The 20,665-nt window shown below is 45.2% G+C and overlaps 1 protein-coding gene across 3 annotated transcripts in view; it reads right to left on the bottom strand.

Annotated features, from left to right (window-relative positions):
- AUH (AU RNA binding methylglutaconyl-CoA hydratase) overlaps positions 1–20,665 on the bottom strand; it is a 625,046-nt gene that overhangs the window by 47,575 nt on the left and 556,806 nt on the right. For all 3 annotated transcript variants that reach the window (XM_063913676.1, XM_063913677.1, XM_063913675.1), the window contains one exon: positions 257–444. In XM_063913676.1, coding sequence (XP_063769746.1) covers positions 257–444 — 188 coding nt within the window. The remainder of the gene's footprint in view (positions 1–256; positions 445–20,665) is intronic.

Below are 20,665 nucleotides of genomic sequence, written 5' to 3'. Positions count from 1 at the left end.
TTCAATTGTAGATACATTTTCAATAATAATAGCTACCAAAAACTAGAGAAACTGTGTTAACTCATCCTAGCATTAATCTCATCTATACCATGAATGACACATTACTGGAGACCAACAAATGTTCCTCACAGAAAAACTTGGTCAGTATAACACTGTATCTCTCTCTGACCACATCATTATGGAATAACATATTTTACCTTCATGTTTTATGTGAACCTTTATATGTTGGGTTTAGTTGCTGTCTGATTGATATTACCTGAGATATAAATTCCAGTGCTAAAGCAACAGCCCTTTTGTAAGCTGCGTCCCCCTCGTCATTTTGTTCTACCACGTGACTGACCAGACCAATGGATTTTGCTTCGTTACCATCTAGGACACGGGCAGAAAATATAAGTTCCTTTGCCAATGCAACTCCTACTGCACGTGGTAGTCGTTGTGTTCCTCCTTAAACATAAGAAAATATTTGCATATTTTTAATACAGGTAACATTTATACATAAACAAAATAACTTTTTATTAAAAGAGAACATTTAATAAATACAATATTCATATTGTCATAAGAATAATGCAAATACTGAGGTGATATCTATGGGTTTTTTGGAAAATGTAATATATTTTGCTACTTAGCACTACAGCTCCATTCCCCAACATGCAGTACTTTACTCTAGTAGACCTGGGATGTGCGAGAATTAATGGCTGAAAAACATTTCTTTGAAGAATTTGTGGCAAACAACACCTGTTTCAACAAGTACACCAGTATGGCCATGATTTCCACAGTGCTGAGAGGAAAACTAAAAACTAATTTGGGATGAAAAGTAAATGTGCTGTCATATCTTTCTTTATACTATAAATTATATATATATATATATATATATATATATATATATATATATGATACAAACAAAATTCCCAAGTGCGCTATATAGGAACGTCTTTACGGGAATTCTTCCAATGTTGTTTCCATAGGTGTAAGTTGGATATTGGAGAGTTTGTGACCGGGAACCTGTAACGGACACCCCTCACCAAATGGTCACCCAAACAAGAGGCCCAAGGCCAATTAATAAAAGATTATTTTAATAACATTCATTTGAACAAATGCAATTTTTACATAGTTCATCATGTAATGAGTATACAGATAGTAAAAATAAATGTCAGTAAAAAAGACAACCACTGCGTTTGTTCATACCAGGTTCCCGGTCACAAACTTTCTCCAATATCCAACTTACACCTATGGAAACAACATTGGAAGAATTACCCTAAAGACGTTCCTATATAGCGCACTTGGGAATTTTGTTTGTATCTTGTATTCTTTAGAGATCTTTCAACAGAGATCTCCCCCGTTGTACTGCTTTGAGTTTGGCGCAAGATAAGGGTACTACTGTTTATTTATATATACATACACACAGTGCCTTGCTAAAGTATTCACTCCCCTTTCCATTTTTAATGTTTTGTTGCCTCACAACCTGGAATTAAAATGGATTGTTTGAAGGTTTGCATCATTTCATTCACAGAACATACCTACATGTTTTTTTTTTTTTTTATTGTGAAGCAAACAACAAATAGGACAAAATAACAGAAAACTTCTGCGTGCATAACTATTTACTACCCTAAAGTCTGTACTTTGTAGAGCCACCTTTTGCGGCAATTACAGCTGCAAGTCGCTTTGGATAATTCTCTATGAGCTTGCCACATCTTGCCACTGGAATTTTTGCTCATTCCTCAAGGCAAAACTGCTCCACCTCCTTCATGTTGGATGGATTCTGCCTGTGAACAGCAATCTTCAAGTCTGACCACAGATTCTCAATTGGATTGAGATCTGGGCTTTGACTAGGCCATTCCAACACATTTAAATGTTTCCCCTTAAACCACTCAAGTGTTGCTTTAGCAGTATGCTTCGGGTCATTGTCCTGCCGGAAGGTGAACCTCCGGCCCAGTCTCAAATCACAGGCAGATTGAAACAGGTTTTGCTCAAGAATATCCCTGTATTTAGCACCATCCATCTTTACCTCGACTCGAAACAGTTTCCCAGTCCCTGCTGTTGAAAAACATCCCCACAGCATGATGCTGCCACCACCATGTTTCACTGTGGGGATGGTGTTCTTGGGGTGATGGGATGTGTTGGGTTTGCGCCAGACATAGCGTTTTCCTTGGTCGCCGAAAAGTAAAATTTTAGTCTCATCTGACCAGAGCACCTTCCTCCATACATTTGGGGAGTCGTCCACATGCCTTTTGGCAAACTCAAAACGTGACTTCTTATTTTTAACACTAAGTAATGGCTTTTTTCTGGCCACTCTTCCATAAAGCCCAGCTCTATGGAGTGTATGGCTTATTGTGGTCACATGCGCAGATACACCAGTCTTTGCTGTGAAACTCTGCAGCTCCTTCAGGGTTACCTTTGGTCTCTGTGCTGCCTCTCTGCCCAGTCTGTTAGTTTTGGTGGCCAGCCCTCTGTTGGCAGGTTTGTTGTGGTACCATGTTCTTTTCCATTTGAAGATGATGGACTTGATGGTGCTCCAGGTGATCATCAAAGATTTGGATATTTTTGTATAACCCAACCCTGACTTCTCAACAACTTCGTCCCTGACTTGTTTGGAGAGCTCCTTGGTCTTCATGGTGTGATGCCTCTTGCTTAGTGGTGTTGCAGCCTCTGGGGCCTTTCAGAAAAAGTGTGTTTATACTGACAGATCATGTGACACTTAGATTGCACACAGGTGGACTTCATTTGACTAATTATGCGACTTCTATAGGTAACTGGTTGCACCAGAACTTTTGAGGGGCTTCATTGCAAAGGAGGTGAATACATATGCACATGCCAATTTTCTTATTTTTATTTATAATTTTTTTTTATATATACATTTTTCTCATTTCACTTCACCAACTTACACTATTTTGTGCATATCCATCAGATTAAAAAAAATTAAATTACAGGTTGTAATGTTACAAAATAGGTAAAAAGCCAAGGGAGGTGAATACTTTAGCAAGGCACTGTATATAATACTGTGCAAAAGTGAAAAAAGCTGCAAAGTAATACTCCTTTTACACCGCCAGCATATAACACAGGTTATTGCATATGAACGTGCACAACCCGTGTTGCTAGTTGGTGTAAAAGGGTCGAGTTGGAATAATCCGGGTCGAATGACCTGGTATTCCAACTGGGGGGTAGTTTGCAGGGTTGAACACGTGTTCAACCCGGCAAACTCTGTTGTGTAAACGGTAGCCGGGTTGCATCGACCTGACTCCCGTTTACACTGTATAGACGGGCGGCGCTTGGAGATCATGTGATCTCCAAGCGCCGCCCCCGCCGTGTCATCGGCGACGTCGCCAACCCAGCAATATGCCGGGTTGGTAATGCGGTGTGAAAGGGGGCTGACGCGTGTCACAGCCAGGTAGCACCCGCGTCAGGCTCTCGGCTGTGACCCGCGATATTTAGTCTAAAAGAGGTATAAGTAAGCTTTCAATAATAGATGTGTTAATAGTTTCTTTTTTTTTTTTCATTTCACAAAATGCAAAGTGAGTGAACAGAAGAGAAATCTAAATAAAAATTTATATTTGGTGTGACCACCGTTTGCCTTCAAAACAGCATCAATTCTTATAGGTACACTTGCACAAAGTCATGGATTTTGTAGGATTTTAGTCAGGTGTATGACTGTATCAATCATACCAAACAGGTGATAATGATCAACATTTTCATATGTAGGTTTAAAAACATAGTAATTGGGATGGGTGTAATGAAGTCCGAGTTGGCTGGAGGTGCGGGTTCCTGGCCGAACTCAGCCTTTTTTTTAAAGCAGCAATCATGTACAAGGCAAAACCATGCCTTGTAAATGATTGCCACTTTAAAACAAAACATCCAAGTTCGGCTGGGAACCTGCACCTCTGGCTAACTCGGACTTCAATACATCAAGCCCATTAACTGAAACATAAACAGTTGTATAGGAGGCTTAAAACTTGGTGGGGAACAGCCAAACTCTGCTACAAAGGTGAGGTTGTGGAAGACAGTTTCATATCACAGGTCATACACCATGGCAAGACTGAGCACAGCAACAAGACACAAGGTAGTTATGCTGCATCAGCAAGGTCCCTCCCAGGCACAGATTTCATAGCAGACTGGTGTTTCAAGATGTGCTGTTCAAGCTTTTTTGAAAGCATAAAGAAACTAGCAACGTTGAGGACCATAGACGCAATTGGATACCACCCTAATGTCCCCTACACATTCAGCGATATGCCGCTGAGCTGCCCGACGGCGGATACGGCCGACCCGGCGGTGGGAGGAGTGAAGTTTCTTCACTCACCCTGTCACCCGGCTCCATAGCAGTGCATGCTAATATGGACAATCTAGTCCATATTGGCCCGCATGCATAAGCAACTGGGCACCAACGATGAATGAGCACGGGGGCCGCGCATCGTTCATCATTGGTGCCTACACACTAAACGATATGAACGAGTTCTCGTTCATTAACGAACGAGAACGTTCATATCGTTTAGTAAAATCTCTTCGTGTGTATGGCCCTTAAGGCTTCAACTTTCAACACATATTTGCCTGCTTTTGAAAAGCGGACATGTACTGATCTGCCTGAGGGGTGTGTCACAAAAGTAACCTACATCCAAATGTAAATAAGCCTTAAAGCATTATTAGTTTTGTACAGATGACATATACACACTAGCTAAGTACCCGGCATTGCCTTGGATGGAGATAAAGTTGCTGGAGATAAAGGGGGACATTTATCTCCAACAACTTTAAGCAGTGATAAGAGCGGAGAAGTTAGCCAGTGGAGAAGTACCCACGGCAACCAATCCGCACTGAAGTAACATCTATAATTTACTATAAAATTATACAGAGCTGCTGATTGGTTGATGGGGCAACTTCTCCACTGGCTCACTTCTCTGCTCTTATCACTGCTTAGTAAATGTCCCCCAAAGTACCCGCCAATCGGCTCCTAACTGCTATGCCACAGGCTGTGCTTGAAAAATGACAGTTAGGAGCCGATTGGACAGTTAGGAGCCGATTGGCTGGTACTTTATCTCAAGCGACTATCTCCATCCAAGGCTTAGTAAATAGACCCCTAAATCTTCAAGTTACTAAGTCATCAATGATTAATTAGCAGCTAAGCAGCTCTTCCAACACACCCATGTGGTGGCTGCCCAGTTTCTATATATATTTTTTTTTTGGGGTGGGGGGGGGGGGGGGAGGGGGAGGGTGTGATGCTACTAGCCCTAATCCCCATCTTTATAGTCACTTTTACATTGCGAGATAGGTTTAAGGTTTTACTTTATGAATGTTGCTATTCCAAGGCTTTTGGGTAAACAATACTTTTTGACTTCTCACCTCCATTTCTGTCAGTTATTTTAGTTAACTGATTTCAATTATTTTAGTTAATTGATTTATGGTTATTTCAGTCAGTAATTTCAGGTCATTGCATTTCGGTTATTTCTGTCAGTTATTATAGTTCATTAAAGTTTTCATCCAAATCCATCCAGTGGAAGGCCCAGAACAGGCTTTCTGTGTCACAGTTCTGCCTGGCACACATCAACGGGAGGTCCAACTAGGACCTCAACCCTTTATGTCTTCTTGGACCCAATGAAGTTCTTGTCTAAATCCATCTAGTGGAAGGCTCAGAACAGGTTCCCCAGGTCAAATTAATTCCAAGGGCTCACCAACAGGAGTTCCAACTGGGACCCTAATCCACCCCCCCCCCCCCCCCCCCCACCACTGAAAAAAAACCTGGCCAGGATCCTACTGGACCACCTCGTGTTAGTTTCATCCCAATCGGTGTAGGGGTTTCCGAATGTATACCCGGACAGCAGCGTTAATTTTGACAAGGATTTTCAATTTAGTTTTAGTCGCTTACTTAAAATTGTAGTTGGTTTTAAAGTCACATTTTAGTCTTTTTATTTTGCTTTGTTTTAGTCAAGAGTTAGTCAATTGTTTAGTCATAACTTTTGCAAGCAGTTTAATTATACTGTAATGGATTTTGCTGAAGAACAATTTTCGAAAGTTCCCGTCAGAAGTTTGCATACCTTTAACTATGTGTTTAGTAATCTAGGCTCAGTAGTCTGAGAATGTGTTACATACTGAGTCTGACTTAGCATAGTACTCCCATATATCATATACAAATGAATGCCTTAAGTTTGTTAGAACAAAAAAGTGCAATACACGATCCTCTTTCCTTCACAGCAGGTCATATTTCTTTTCTGCAAATATCAAGAACACTTAATTGTTCTTTAAAAATGTAAAACCCTACCCAGTGCCCAGTATTACATTTGAGAAGGATTTAAAATTTAGTTTTAGCCATGGGTGTGGCCTGGCTGTTCACCGGGCTGGACGTGTCTCTCTGGAGTTCCTGCTGCTGTCTCCTCTGCCCACTATATAGAGGCGCTCTTTGCCCTCTCTCCCACCTCATCAACTGCGCTTCCAAGGTGGGTCCCTCTGCTCCCGGCATGTGCCCGCAGTTGAGGCCTATTTGTGTAGTAGCTGCATTGCGGACCTCTGCTGCTCACCAAAGTGGTACTCCTGGCCTGCGCTTGACCCCCCTGTCCTCCCTACCCTGTCACTGGACTTCCGGTTTACCTGCTCTGCCTGGCCAACAGTTGTTCGACACTATAGGACACTGCAATGACCATCTGGAAAATAAACTTTAGGAAAGTTAAGTCGCATAATGACTTGATCACTCTTCATTAAGAACTCCAAGCAGAGGTTACGGCTCTTCAAAGTAAAGTCGGAGACCTTGAAGACAGGTTATGACATAATAATATCAAAATCTGTGGCATTCCTGAGCAGTGATCGCAAATACGCGCTATAGTGCGTATTTTACCCGACCTTGAGGACCAGGGACTCGGTTTTTAAAAAAGGGTGGGTCCCTGGGGACGCTCTCCACTGCGATTGGCTATAAATTTAATGAATGATATCTGCCTTGCCCGCTGCAGAGAGGACTATAAAAGTGAAGGAGGAGCCAATCGGGCAAGGGAGACATCATTCATTAAACCTGTGGCTGTCAGCTGGCTGACGAGGACGTGGTGACCCCTCCCTCCCCTACCTCTAGTGGCAGTGTAGATTGCGGAGCCGGGTTGTGTGCTCCATTCATGCTTACTAGGAGCTGCTACAGACACTACAGCCAAGGTAGTGGTGAGTCCCAGGGGTCAGACAGTGTGGACACACAGGTGTTCCTGGTAACTACACTCCGTTACACACTCCCTCCCCCCCAATGTTATGCTCTGTACAGTGTATCCCTTTGTATATAGTGCACTGTACATTATTTTCTGTTCACTCCCATCTCATTAATTTGTAAGGGTCTGTTTGTGTTGTCTCTCTAAGCTAATTATACATACTCTATGATCTGTGTATTGCTCTCTCTCTATCAGGCGGATTTATTAACTTAAACCTGTAGCTAGTCCTAGTGGAGCGCGTTCCCGCGGACCCACCCTATTTTAAAAAGTACATATACCGCCAGCAGGGAGCCACCCTCACCTCAAGGAGACCCCCAGCAGAGGCCGGGACTGCCTGCTCCTCCTTACCCCGAGTACTGTCTGCCCCTAACCCCCTCCTTGCCCTCAGCACTACCCCAGCTGCTATCTAGCCTTAGCCCCTAACTACCCCCAGAACTGTCTGCCCTTAGCCCCTTCCTTGCCCCAGAACACTATTCCAACTCCTGTCTGTACTTACCCCCTCTCTACCTCCAACACTGCCTGCCCTTACCCCCTCTACCTTCAGCTCTAATCAGCTTTTCCCTACCTCTCCCCCCATAATCAGTGTTGTGAGTCTTGTGACCAAGGAACTGTGGAGTAGAACCCCAATTTTTTTACGTAATGGGTCCCTGGGACCCACACATTTGTTTGCTCGTCGAGATCACTGCTGAGTATGTTTCCAATGCTGATTATTTCACAGATGTCTTCATGAAGCTGCTACCTACTACTCCCATCACAGATTTTCTTTTGGACCACCTTCCTAAACCGAGGGCTAGCCCGGAGGACATCCCCAGAGACACTTTGATGTGCTTCCATTATTTTCACATTAAAGAAATAGTGCTTAGTGCGGCCAGACCTTCGGATACTTCTACTCCTATACTGGGGTACCTTAAAATATTTGGAGACCAGTCTGCGCCAACTTTGGCCTTCCACAGGTCCTTCTACCCAGTCACTAAAGCTCTTTAGAAAGTAGATATTCCGTACTGCTGGGCTACCAAGTTGTTAATTCGATGGAATGGTTCTACGTCTGTTGTCTCCTCAACAGCAGAGAGCGTCCAACTCCTGGTCTCTTGGAACTTGGAGGACATTTCTTCAATGGTCTCGGGTAGCCCCAGGATTGCCCATGAATGGTCAAAGGCAGGTCAGTCCACTTGAACTTTGTCTCCACCTGTTTTAATATCCAATTCCTGTGATTTTGCACTAGACAAACAGGTAGCGGATCAAGATGGTTGATATTTGAGAATAGACCAGTTATTATTGCAGTAGTTTATGCTCCGAACTCTAAACAAATCCCTTTCATTAGGAAATTTTGAAACACTTTAAAGTCTTGTACCACAGGTCCGATACTGATTTTGGGGTAAATCCTCTTCCCAGGGAGTTTTAGGGGCCCATCCCATCCGTGATCACTTCTCAGCGTTTAAACATGTCTTATTAGATTATGATCTATATGATATCTGGAGAGCTAGGAACCCTTCAACTAGGGATTACACCTTTTACTCCCCAGTGCATGGTTCCTTTTCGACAATTGATCTTGCTATTGCAGATAAATGGACCCTCTGACAGATAACAAAGTCTTCTGTCCTGTCAGTCTCCTGGCATGATCACTTGGCATTGAGCTTAAGATTTGACCTGACCTCCAACAGAACCCCTCCTATCCCTTGACGAATGGGGGACCATTTGTTGTTTAATAAGAAAGACAAACAGATTATTTCTCAATCCCTCTTCTTGTACCTGGAAACCAACACTTCCCTCTTTACGGTGACATTTCCCTCTTTACGTTTTGGTGCTCCCTTAAAGCAGCTGTACGTGGATCGGCAATTCAGGCTGTGGCCCATCTCCACAGCAAGGAGAACTGTCGTCGAATTAGAATCTTGTTTAGCTTAGAATTTAAACTGGAATATCTTGGCTCTAAAAAAAGATGCATAAAACTCTTTTTAAACTGAAGCAGAAATTCTATGTACAGGGTAATAGAGCGGGCAGGTTCCTTGCCAGGAAACTAAGAGGGAGATTGAAGACGGAGCGGATAAGGGTGATTACTAATTTGGCTGGTATTAAAAAGTTTCCAATCACTCAGCTATTGCTACGATTTTGCGCAATATTCTTCTTCTTTATATAATTAAGCTGATGACCCCTCGACTCCTCAATTGATAAAGGACAGCATAGATAAAGTTCTGAAAGACATTCAGTTACCCTCGCTGGATGCTGCTGCCCTTCAGTCTCTTGAACGACCATGAACTCACAATTAAATTAAAGAAGTCATTGCATCTCTCTCTGTGGATAGGGCTCCTGGTCCTGATGGCTATACTAACAGATTTTATAAATCCTTTAGCGATGTCTTAGTCCCTACTATGATGCACATTTATAATGAAGCCTTAACTACTGTCTCTTTTCCTAATGAGATGTTGGAGGAACACCTTCTTAGCAAAATATCGCCCAATAGTCATTAAGATCTATGATAATCTTATTGCGAATAGACTTAACCCCCTGCTTCCTTTTCTTGTCCATCATGACCAGGTTGTCTTTCTCCTGGGCAGACAATCCCCTGATAACACCAGGAGAGTAATTAATACTGTTGATGCCTTTTTCTGCTCTGAGTGATCCTCTTTTGCTTTTGTCCATGGATTCAGAGAAGGCATTTGACAGGCTTCATTGGGGCTATTTTCGTGCAGTTCTCTGTAAATTTGGGAATTGTGGTAGAGCTTTAACATTTACATCTACATTATATTTCACCACGTCGGCCAGAGTATTTGTAAATGGGATCTTCTGTGTTTCAAATAGCAAATGGTACGTGCCAGGGCTGCCATCTCTCCCCTTTAGTATTCACACTAGCTATCAAACCAGTGACGGAGACTATAAGGTCCAATCCCTAGATATTCAAGGTCTGATACTGTATGGATATCCTTATAAAATCTGATTATTTGCAGAAAATATCCTCCTAACCATTACTGACCAACAGAGGTCTTTATCCCATCTGCATTCGGAGCTGTAGAACTATGCGAGAATGTCCTATATAAATTAAATGGACCCAAAACAGAAGCCCTTCCCATCAATTACCCCCAGATCTATTTTGGTCTTTGCGCAAGGACTATTCATATGACTGGCAGCATAGTAGCCTTAAATACTTGGAGAACCAGATCAATCCAAAACTTTCCAATTTGATTTCATGTAACTTCTCCCCCCGCTATGTAAAATCTCCCTTATGACAATGGACTAGATGTTGCAGAGTGTCTCATGGATAAGCTGTATTACGGCGTTGAAAATGGTCTTACTCCCCAAGATATAATATTTATATATTTGGGACTATTCGACTACTGGTTCCCAAATATATACTAGATGCATTTACAGCTCTTTTCATTAAATATATATGGAAAGGTAAAAAAACAAGATTAGCTAGGAAAACACTTTCCCTACCAAAATCTGAGGGGGGCTAGCATTCCCGGACTTACAAGTGTATCAAATTGCAAGTCTGCTATCCCAAATAGGAGCATGGTTCACTAAAGAACATTAGACTGTAGACCAATTTAAACATGATTGGGAGAGGCATATGAATATCCTTACAAAGAATTAAGGTTCAAAAAGGGTTGAGATTGCCTAAAGGATAAAAAAAAGGGGCAGACTAGATGGGCCAAGTGGTTCTTATCTGCTGTCAAATTCTATGTTTCTATGTAACATCCTAAATCATGGGTTAGACTTGAAAGTGGCACGGTGTCTCTATTTTCTTTAATGGACACGATGTGATTACCACCCTCTATTCCCAAAGATAGTGTAAGGGACACCCAATTTTATATCGGAATGGGCATGATTAAAAATTTTTATTATTCACATTGGGTGATGTATCAATGTACAGTATATTGTATTGTGGAAAATGTATTAGGCTGACAATTGGATAAAACGTAATTACTTTGCTGGGACACAGCTTGTTAGCTGTCCCAGCAAAGCTGTGAGTATAGCCAAGAGGTGTCAGGTCTCCTTTGATGTAGGGGACAAGAGTTTGCTTGAAGAATGCATTATGTGCCATGGGAGGACCCCTCAGAGACACTATGGTCGGAAAGGTGTGAATTGGCCTTCCTGAAGCAGGTTGTAAAATCTAGCCAAAGCAGATTACAAGACTAGAGTTCCAACTTCAAACAAGCAATTAAATATAATATAAAATAGAAAGGCTGAGAAACCCCAAAGTGCAAGCTGAGACTAACTCCACTCTGGTTTTGGGAGGCTTAAATGAATCATAAGAGGGAGATGCTGCATGTGAATTGCAGTAGCTTTAAATATTGGAAACTGACTCTACAAATTGTTTATTATTGAGGTGGCATCCAGTGATTGACTGGATCCTATTATGTTACCAGTGTATGTAGAGAGGTCTCACTCAACCAGCGTTCTGTACTGCAGGTGAATAGAACGTTGTTTATCTCCATATTTTATTTCTTGAAATTGTAATTACTTGTGTGACTATTAAAACTATTATATTCTTGTAACCATTCTTTTTCTGTAACTATAAGCTTTGAAGATTTTACTTGAATTAAAAATCTTAATTTTAGTTCTGGATTCTGTACTTTCACACCCAACCCCCGAGAGGCTCATGTTACCTAATTTTTTACGTATTAATAATTGTGTGCGTGGGTGGGAGCAGAAGCTGCCCCTGGGTGTGGTCCCCTCTTAGTTGCTTAGTTGGCCAGACTGGCGCAGCGACCGGTACTTCTGCTGGAGGCAGTTAACACGTTGATTTACCACACGTGCTGAGGTAATCAGTAATGTGTCATGGGCAGAATTCTCAGATTGGCATATCTGGAGAATCACCGCACCAGAATAGTGATAGTGTCACCCATGCATCAGAGCTTTGTTTGCTTTTGTTGCTAGATTTGATGAAATCTCCCTACTCTCTACTGACTTCTCATTAATGGGTCTGGCTTTCCTAATCCCAGACCTGTCATTTGATTCCTGGAGAGCTCATGGAGTGCTTTCTTTAGGTGAGGTCATATTGTCAGGTGTTCCCCCCTGGCAGAGAAATCTGTGTGAGGACCGGGCTCCAGTGATCAGCTATGTGTGTCCAATGGACACACAAGCTGATCACAGTATAAAAACAAAACAAAACATACTTACCAGTCCAGGGAGCCGGTGTCCGCTGCTCCGGTGAGCGATGCTGGGCACAGGGTCCCCCATATGCTGCGCTGTGACCCCGATGCAGTAAAGTGACACTGCAAAGCAGCAGCTCACTTTACAGTACCGGGGGTCACAGCACAGAAGAAGGACTCGGCGCCCAGCAGCCTCATGCAGCTATGGACACCGGCTCCTGGACTGGTAAATAAAATCTGGGAGAGGGGGGGTTTGCGGTGTGGGGGTAGTATCGATGGGGGGCATCCCGGTGGTGGCGGTAGCACGCGCAGCAGGTCATCGGGGTATTTTTTTACGAAAAATACCCTGATGATGCTGCAGAGAGGCATCGCAAAGACAGAGCTTACTCACAAGCTCTGTCCCTGCATGTGATAATTGATACTTCCCATGCAAAGTACTTAATTATCGCAGTGCGAGTCTGGTCGAGTTTATCACCTGTCATCAGCATCATCAGATGCGGATGGTGATAAATAGACCTCCAAATCCTGCATATTCTTTCTCTTGTGATTGTTTCAAGGATTTTAGTGCTGTTTAAATCTGGACGAGTGATTTTACGGTTATTACTGTTGCCAATATTCTATATTGTCTTTTTATTGCATAATGATCCTCTGTATGATACGATTCCCTAAACTATGTGTGCCCTCCCCTTTATTCTTTTTTTTTTCTTTTGTACCCTCTTCCCTGCACAAACTGCATAATTCCTATAAAAATATAATATTGATTAAAAAATTTTTTTTTAGTCTTAGTTGCTTTTTTTTTTTTTTTGCTTTGCTTTAGTTAAGATTTAGGACATTTTTCAGCTTCAGTTGAAGTTTTGCATTTTTAGCAAAACTGCAACTAGCTGCGATCGCATGCTGGGGGCCGTCCAGCACAGCGCAAAGCTGCCCAGCATGCAAATGCCCACTAGCGATGCAATCGCAATGTAAATGCAATAGCATTGCTGATTTGTGGAAGCCCCCCTGCCTCTGCAGCCAGGCAGCGAAGGCAAGCGCAGGGTGGCCATTTTACGGGTTGCAGCGGCCGTGTGTGACGTCACGCGGCTGCCCCAAACATGCTCGTGTTTTTGTCGCCATCCCCGCCCAACGCAGAGTCGACACCCCTGCACTTCCGTTTTGCCCTGCGAGCCCCTCTGCCTTTCAATCAGACAGAGTTGTTCGCATAGTGAGATGTGATCGGATTTCCCAGGTCCGCACAAGCACAGTGTGGGTCCCGTGTGTGCGCTCTATGACGGGACACGTGGAGATGTGATCGCATATCAGTAGGGACTGCTACTGAATAGGGTCCTTAGTCAGTGGATCTCAGTTTTTATTTTAGTCATGAAATAAACTGTAATCGACGAATGCTTTTAGTCAAACTCTTTGTCAACAAATGTAACACTGCCGGACAGGCAAACAAACAGACTGATGAATAATATATATATATATATATATATATATGTATATTTCAGTAATATCTAGTTGATGAATACACACTGTTACTTATTACTATTATTACATTTTATTTATAGGGCGCCACAAGTGTTTCGCAGCGCCATACAAAAGACAGTACAGGGAGACAAAACTTAGCATAACAGTAAATAAAATAAGATTTTACTTACCGGTAAATCTATTTCTCTTAGTCCGTAGAGGATGCTGGGGACTCCGTAAGGACCATGGGGAATAGACGGGCTCCGCAGGAGATGGGGCACTTTAAGAAAGACTTTGGATTCTGGGTGTGCACTGGCTCCTCCCTCTATGCCCCTCCTCCAGACCTCAGTTAGGGAAACTGTGCCCAGAGGAGACGGACAGTACGAGGAAAGGATTTTAGTTAATCCAAGGGCAAGATTCATACCAGCCACACCAATCATACCGTATAACCTGTGATAAACTACCCAGTTAACAGCATGAACAACAACATAGTCTCGGTTCAAACCGATGAAACTATAACATAACCCTTATGTAAGCAATAACTATATACAAGTCTTGCAGAAGAAGTCCGCACTTGGGACGGGCGCCCAGCATCCTCTACGGACTACGAGAAATAGATTTACCGGTAAGTAAAATCTTATTTTCTCTAACGTCCTAGAGGATGCTGGGGACTCCGTAAGGACCATGGGGATTATACCAAAGCTCCCAAACGGGCGGGAGAGTGCGGATGACTCTGCAGCACCGATTGAGCAAACAGGAGGTCCTCCTCAGCCAGGGTATCAAACTTATAGAACTTTGCAAAGGTGTTTGACCCCGACCAAGTAGCAGCTCGGCATAGTTGTAGTGCCGAGACCCCTCGGGCAGCCGCCCAAGAAGAGCCCACCTTCCTAGTGGAATGGGCCCTAACCGATTTAGGCAAAGGCAATCCTGCCGTAGAATGCGCCTGCTGAATCGTGTTACAGATCCAGCGAGCAATAGTCTGCTTTGAAGCAGGAGCGCCAACTTTGTTGGCTGCATACAGAACAAACAGAGCTTCAGTCTTCCTGATCCTAGCTGTTCTGGTCACATAAATCTTCAAAGCCCTGACCACATCCAGGGACTCAGAATCCTCCAAGTCCCGTGTAGCCACAGGCACGACAATAGGCTGGTTCATATGAAAAGATGAGACCACTTTTGGCAGAAACTGAGGACGCGTCCTCAACTCTGCCCTATCCACGTGAAAAACCAGGTAGGGGCTTTTATGTGATAAAGCTGCCAATTCCGACACACGCCTTGCCGAAGCCAAGGCCAACAACATGAGATATTTCAACTCCACTGTTTTGAGTGGTTCAAACCAAGGTGACCTGAGGAAACTTAATACCACATTAAGATCCCACGACGCCACCGGAGGTACAAAAGGAGGCTGAATATGCAGCACCCCCTTCACAAATGTCTGTACTTCAGGAAAAGAAGCCAATTCTTTTTGAAAGAAAATGGACAAGGCCGAAATTTGGACCTTTATGGACCCTAATTTTAGGCCCAAATTCACTCCTGTTTGCAGGAAGTGAAGCAGACGACCCAAATGGAACTCCTCCGTAGGAGCAGCCCTGGCCTCACACCAAGAAACATATTTTCGCCATATACGGTGATAATGTTTCAATGTCATGTCCTTCCTAGCCTTTATTAGCGTAGGGACGACCTCTTCCGGAATACCTTTTTCCGCTAGGATCCGGCGTTCAACCGCCATGCCGTCAAACGCAACGTAAGTCTTGGAACAGACAGGGCCCCTGCTGCAGCAGGTCCTGTCTTAGAGGAAGAGGCCGCGGATCTTCTGTGAGCAACTCTTGCAGATCCGGATACCAAGTCCTTCGTGGCCAATCTGCAACAATGAGGATTGTTCTGACTCTGCTTAGTCTTATTATTCTCAACACCTTGGGTATGAGAGGTAGAGGAGGGAACACATAGACCGACCTGAACACCCAAGGTGTCACTAGAGCGTCCACCGCTACCGCCTGAGGGTCTCTTGACCTGGCGCAATACCGCTTAAGCTTTTTGTTGAGACGGGACGCCATCATGTCTCTCTGAGGCAGTCCCCACTGACCCACGATCTGTGCCAAGACTTCTGGATGAAGTCCCCACTCTCCCGGATGCAGGTTGAGTCTGCTGAGGAAGTCCGCTTCCCAGTTGTCCACCCCCGGGATGAATACTGCTGCTAGGGCGCTTACATGGCCTTCTGCCCAGCGAAGAATCCTGGTCGTTTCTGCCATGGCCACTCTGCTCCTTGTGCCGCCTTGGCGGTTTACATGAGCCATTGCTGTGACATTGTCCGACTGAATCAGAACCGGATTGTTCCGAAGCAATGCCTCCGCTTGGCATAGGGCGTTGTATATGGCCCTCAACTCCAGGACGTTGATGTGGAGACAAGTCTCTAGATTTGACAAGAGACCTTGGAAATTTCTTCCCAGTGTGACTGCTCCCCAACTTCGGAGGCTTGCGTCCGTGGTCACCAGGATTCAGTCCTGAATTCCGAACCTGCGGCCTTCTAGGAGGTGAGCACTGTGCAGCCACCACAGGAGAGATACTCTGGCTCTGGAAGACAGGGTGATCCTTTGATGCATTTGTAAATGGGACCCGGACCATTTGTCCAGTAGATCCCATTGAAAGGTCCTCACATGGAACCTTCCGAAGGGGATGGCCTCGTGCGATGCCACCATTTTCCCCAGGACACACGTGCAGTGATGCACTGAAACCTTTTTTTTTAGCTTTAATAGGTTCCTGACCAGAGCTATGAGCTCCTGAGCCTTTTCCATCGGAAGAAAAACCTTTTTCTGGTCTGTGTCTAGAATCAGGCCCAGAAAGGTCAGACGCGTTGTAGGGACTAGCTGGGACTTCGGTATAGTGAGAATCCAGCCGTGCCTCTGCAACATTCTCACCGACAGCGACACGCTGTCCAGCAACTTCTCCCGAGATCTCGCCTTTATGAGGAGATCGTCCAAGTATGGGATAATTGTGACCCCCCGCTTGCGCAGGAGCACCATCATTTCCGCTATTACCTTCGTGAAAATTCTCGGGGCTGTGGAAAGCCCAAACGCCACGTCTGAAATTGGTAATGACAGTCCAGTACTGCAAATCTCAGGAACGCCTGGTGAGGAGGGAAAATCGGAACATGAAGGTATGCATCCTTTATGTCCAGGGACACCATCCAATCCCCCCCCTCCAGGCTGGCGATGACCGCTCTGAGCGATTCCATCTTGAACTTGAACTTTTTCAAGTACAAGTTCAGGGATTTTAGATTCAAAATGGACCTGACCGAACTGTCCGGTTTCGGGACCACAAACAGGGTTGAGTAATACCCCTTTCCTTGCTGGAGAAGAGGAACTTTGACTATCACCTGTTGAAGATACAATTTTTGAATTGCAGACAACACTAACTCCCTCTCTGACGGGGAAGTTGGCAGAGCCGATTTGAAAAACTGGCGAGGAGGCACGTCTTCGAATTCCAGCCTGTATCCCTGAGAAACAATCTCTATAGCCCAGGGATCCACCTGTGAGTGAACCCAGACCTGGCTGAAAAAGCGAAGACGCGCCCCCACTTGAGCTGACTCCCCCCAGGAAGCCTCAGCTTCATGCTGTGAAATTTGCAGACATAGGGGAGGACTTCTGCTCCTGGGAACTAGCTGCATGCAGCTTTTTTCCCTTGCCTTTTCCTCTGGCAATGAAGGACGATCCCCGTACCTTCTTGCTTTTATTGGAACGAAAGGACTGCATTTGATAATGAGGTGCATTTTCAGTATGCTGCGGGGGAACATAAGGTAAGAAATTTGATTTACCGGCCGTAGCAGTAGAGACAAGGTCTGAGAGGCCTTCTCCAAACAACTCCTCCCCCTTGTAAGCAACGACTCCATATGCCGCTTTGAGTCGGCATCCCCCGTCCACTGTCGGGTCCACAAGAGTCGCCTAGCAGAAATAGACATAGCATTTATTCTGGAGCTTAGTAAACAAATGTCTCTTTGAGCATCCCTCATATATAAAGCAGCATCTTTGATATGCTCTAGGGTCATTAGAATGGTATCCCTATCTAGGGTGTCAAGTTCCGTAGATAAGGAATCTGTCCATGCTGCCACAGCACTACAAAGCCAAGCCGATGCCATAGCCGGTCTAACGATAGTACCGGAATGTGTGTAAATATGCTTCATGGTAACCTCCTGCTTACGATCAGCAGGATCCTTGAGGGAAGCTGTATCCTGAGAAGGCAGTGCAACCTTCTTGGATAAGCGTGTCAGCGCCTTGTCTACCTTAGGCGAAGATTCCCATCGTATCCTGTCCTTTTGTGGAAAGGGATACGCCATAAGAATCCTTTTGGGAACTTGTAGTCTCCTATCTGGAGATTCCCAAGCCTTTTCGCACAAGTCGCTTAGCTCAAATGAGGACGGAAAAGTGACCTCAGGCTTTTCCCCTTTATACATGTGTACCCTCGTGTCAGGGACAGGGGGTTCCTCAGTGATATGCAAAACCTCTTTAATGGCAATAATCATGTAACGAATGCCTTTTGCCACCTTTGGTTGCAATTTTGCATCCTCATAGTCGACACTAGAGTCAGTATCTGTGTCGGTATCTGTGTCAGTGATCTGGGATATGGTGCGTTTTTGAGACCCCGAAGGTCCTGGTGCCACAGGGACAGGCATGGTCTGACCACCTGACTGATCCCTAGCTTCAGCCTTGTCTAACCGTTTATGCAGTAAATTTACATTTGCATTCAAGACATTCCACATATCCACCCAGTCCGGTGTCGGCATTGCCGACGGTGACCTGACAATCATGCACTCCCCCTCCTCCTTAGGTGAGCCTTCCTCGTCAAACTTGTTGACGCACACGTACCGACACACTTCACACACACAGGGAATCTCTTTTCTGAAGACAGGTTCCTCCTGAGGCCCCTTGGAGAGACAGAGAGAGAGTATGCCAGCACACACCCCAGCGCTATATGACCCAGGAGAACACACAGAATGTTTACCCAGTAGCGCTGCTTAATGTGTAAACGCCAATAATGTGCCCCCCCTCTACTTTAAAACCCCCTTACACCGTGTGCCAAGCAGGGGAGAGCCCGGGGAGCTTCCTCTCAGCGGTGCTGTGGAGAGATGCCCCGCCCCCTCGGCGGCGGGCTTCTGTCCCGCTCAAACTTACTAAAAAATGGCGGGGGCTCTTTTATATACATGTACAGTGCCCACCTGTACATGTATATAGACTTTTGCCATAGGAGAGGTGTTTTATTGCTGCCCAGGGCGCCCTCCCTGCGCCCTGCACCCGTACAGTGACCGGAGTGTGTGAGGTGTATGGGAGCAATGACGCACAGCTGCGGTGCTGTGCGTTACCTCTGTGAAGCACCGAAGGCTTCTGCCATCCTTAGACGTCTTCTGGCTTCGTTTCTTCTGGCTCTGTGAGGAGAACTGCGGCGCGGCTCTGGGGGTGAACGCCCAGGACGAACCTGTGTTCACTCCCTCTGGAGCTAATGGTGTCCAGTAGCCGAGGAAGCAGAGCCTATCATTTAAGTAGGTCTGCTCCTCTCTCCTCAGTCCCTCGATGCATGGAGCCTGTTGCCAGCAGTGCTCCCTGAAAAAGAGAAACAAATTCAAACAAAAATGCTTTCTAAGCAGGAAACTCAGGAGAGCTCCCTGCAGTGCACCCATTCTCCTCTGGGCACAGTTTAAAACTGAGGTCTGGAGGAGGGGCATAGAGGGAGGAGCCAGTGCACACCCAGAATCCAAAGTCTTTCATAAAGTGCCCTATCTCCTGCGGAGCCCGTCTATTCCCCATAGTCCTTACGGAGTCCCCAGCATCCTCTAGGACGTTAGAGAAATAACAAAAATAGAGTGCAGGTAACAAAGAGCACCACAATTCGCAAAACATAATACAGCTTAGATGTAAGTAGCGAGGGAGTAATCATTGTACTACTGTACATGGGGCTGATAGATAGAGAGAAGCCTTTACCAGTATTAGAAAAAGCAGGTAAAGATGGTCGCTGAGTGAAATGTGTCGAGAAGAGGGCTTAGACAACAAGACGAAAGAGGGCCCTGCTCTGAAGAGCTAACAATCTAGTGGGGAGGGGTGACAGACAGATGACATGAGGTGCAAGCAAGCAGGAGGAAGCCTGATGGCAGAATGCAGGCAAAGCAGAGATGTTCAAGGCATGGGGCAGAGGGATGGAGGAGCAGCCTAAGGACTAGGTTATGCATCGGAGGGGTACGCTTTGATAAATAGGTGGGTTTTCAGTGCCCATTTAAAGCTCTGCAAGGTCGGGGAGAGTCTAATGGAGCGAGGGAGCGCGTTCCACTGAAGGGGTGCAGCACGGGCAAAATCTTGAACTTGTGCATGGGAAGCAGTGACCAAGGCAGAGGAGAGGCGGCGGTCATTGGCCGATCGTAGTGGGCGGGAGGGAGTATGAAGGGAGAGGAGGTTGGAGATGTAGGGAGCAGTGGAATTAGAGATGACCTTGTATGTGAGGGTAAGGAATTTGAAGAGGATTCTCTAGGGGAATGGGAGCCAGTGTAGATTCTGTCGTAGGGGAGTGGCAGAAGTGGAGTGGCGGGAGAGGAAGATGAGGCTAGCTGCGGAGTTGAGGACGGATTGGAGGGGACCGAGGTGGGAGCAAGTGAGGCCAGTGAGAACATTGCAGTAGTCGCGTCGTGAGATGACCAGTGAGTGGATGATAAGTTTAGTTGCACTCTGGGAGAGAAATGGCCGTTTTCCACTAGCTTGAAAAGCCCAGATGTTTGCACGGCGGCGATCTTCGATCAAAGTTTTTTGGTAGTGGAATCGGCTTCTCAAAAAAGCACCTGGGTTGAATCCTACCCGGGTAGCTACCATGGTCGGATTTGGAAAGGGCGCAGTGTAAACGAGTTACCCGAGTCATCTAACTCGGGACACATTCACAGCAAGCCTAGAGCCCATACCTCCCTGACTGCAGTGTCCCACGGGAGGTTGGGAGCATGAG

Source organism: Pseudophryne corroboree, chromosome 1 (assembly GCF_028390025.1).
Source record: "Pseudophryne corroboree isolate aPseCor3 chromosome 1, aPseCor3.hap2, whole genome shotgun sequence".
Taxonomy (NCBI): domain Eukaryota; kingdom Metazoa; phylum Chordata; class Amphibia; order Anura; family Myobatrachidae; genus Pseudophryne; species Pseudophryne corroboree.
Note: the sequence above shows the minus strand (reverse complement) of the source record. Positions and strands in the feature narration are given on the sequence as shown.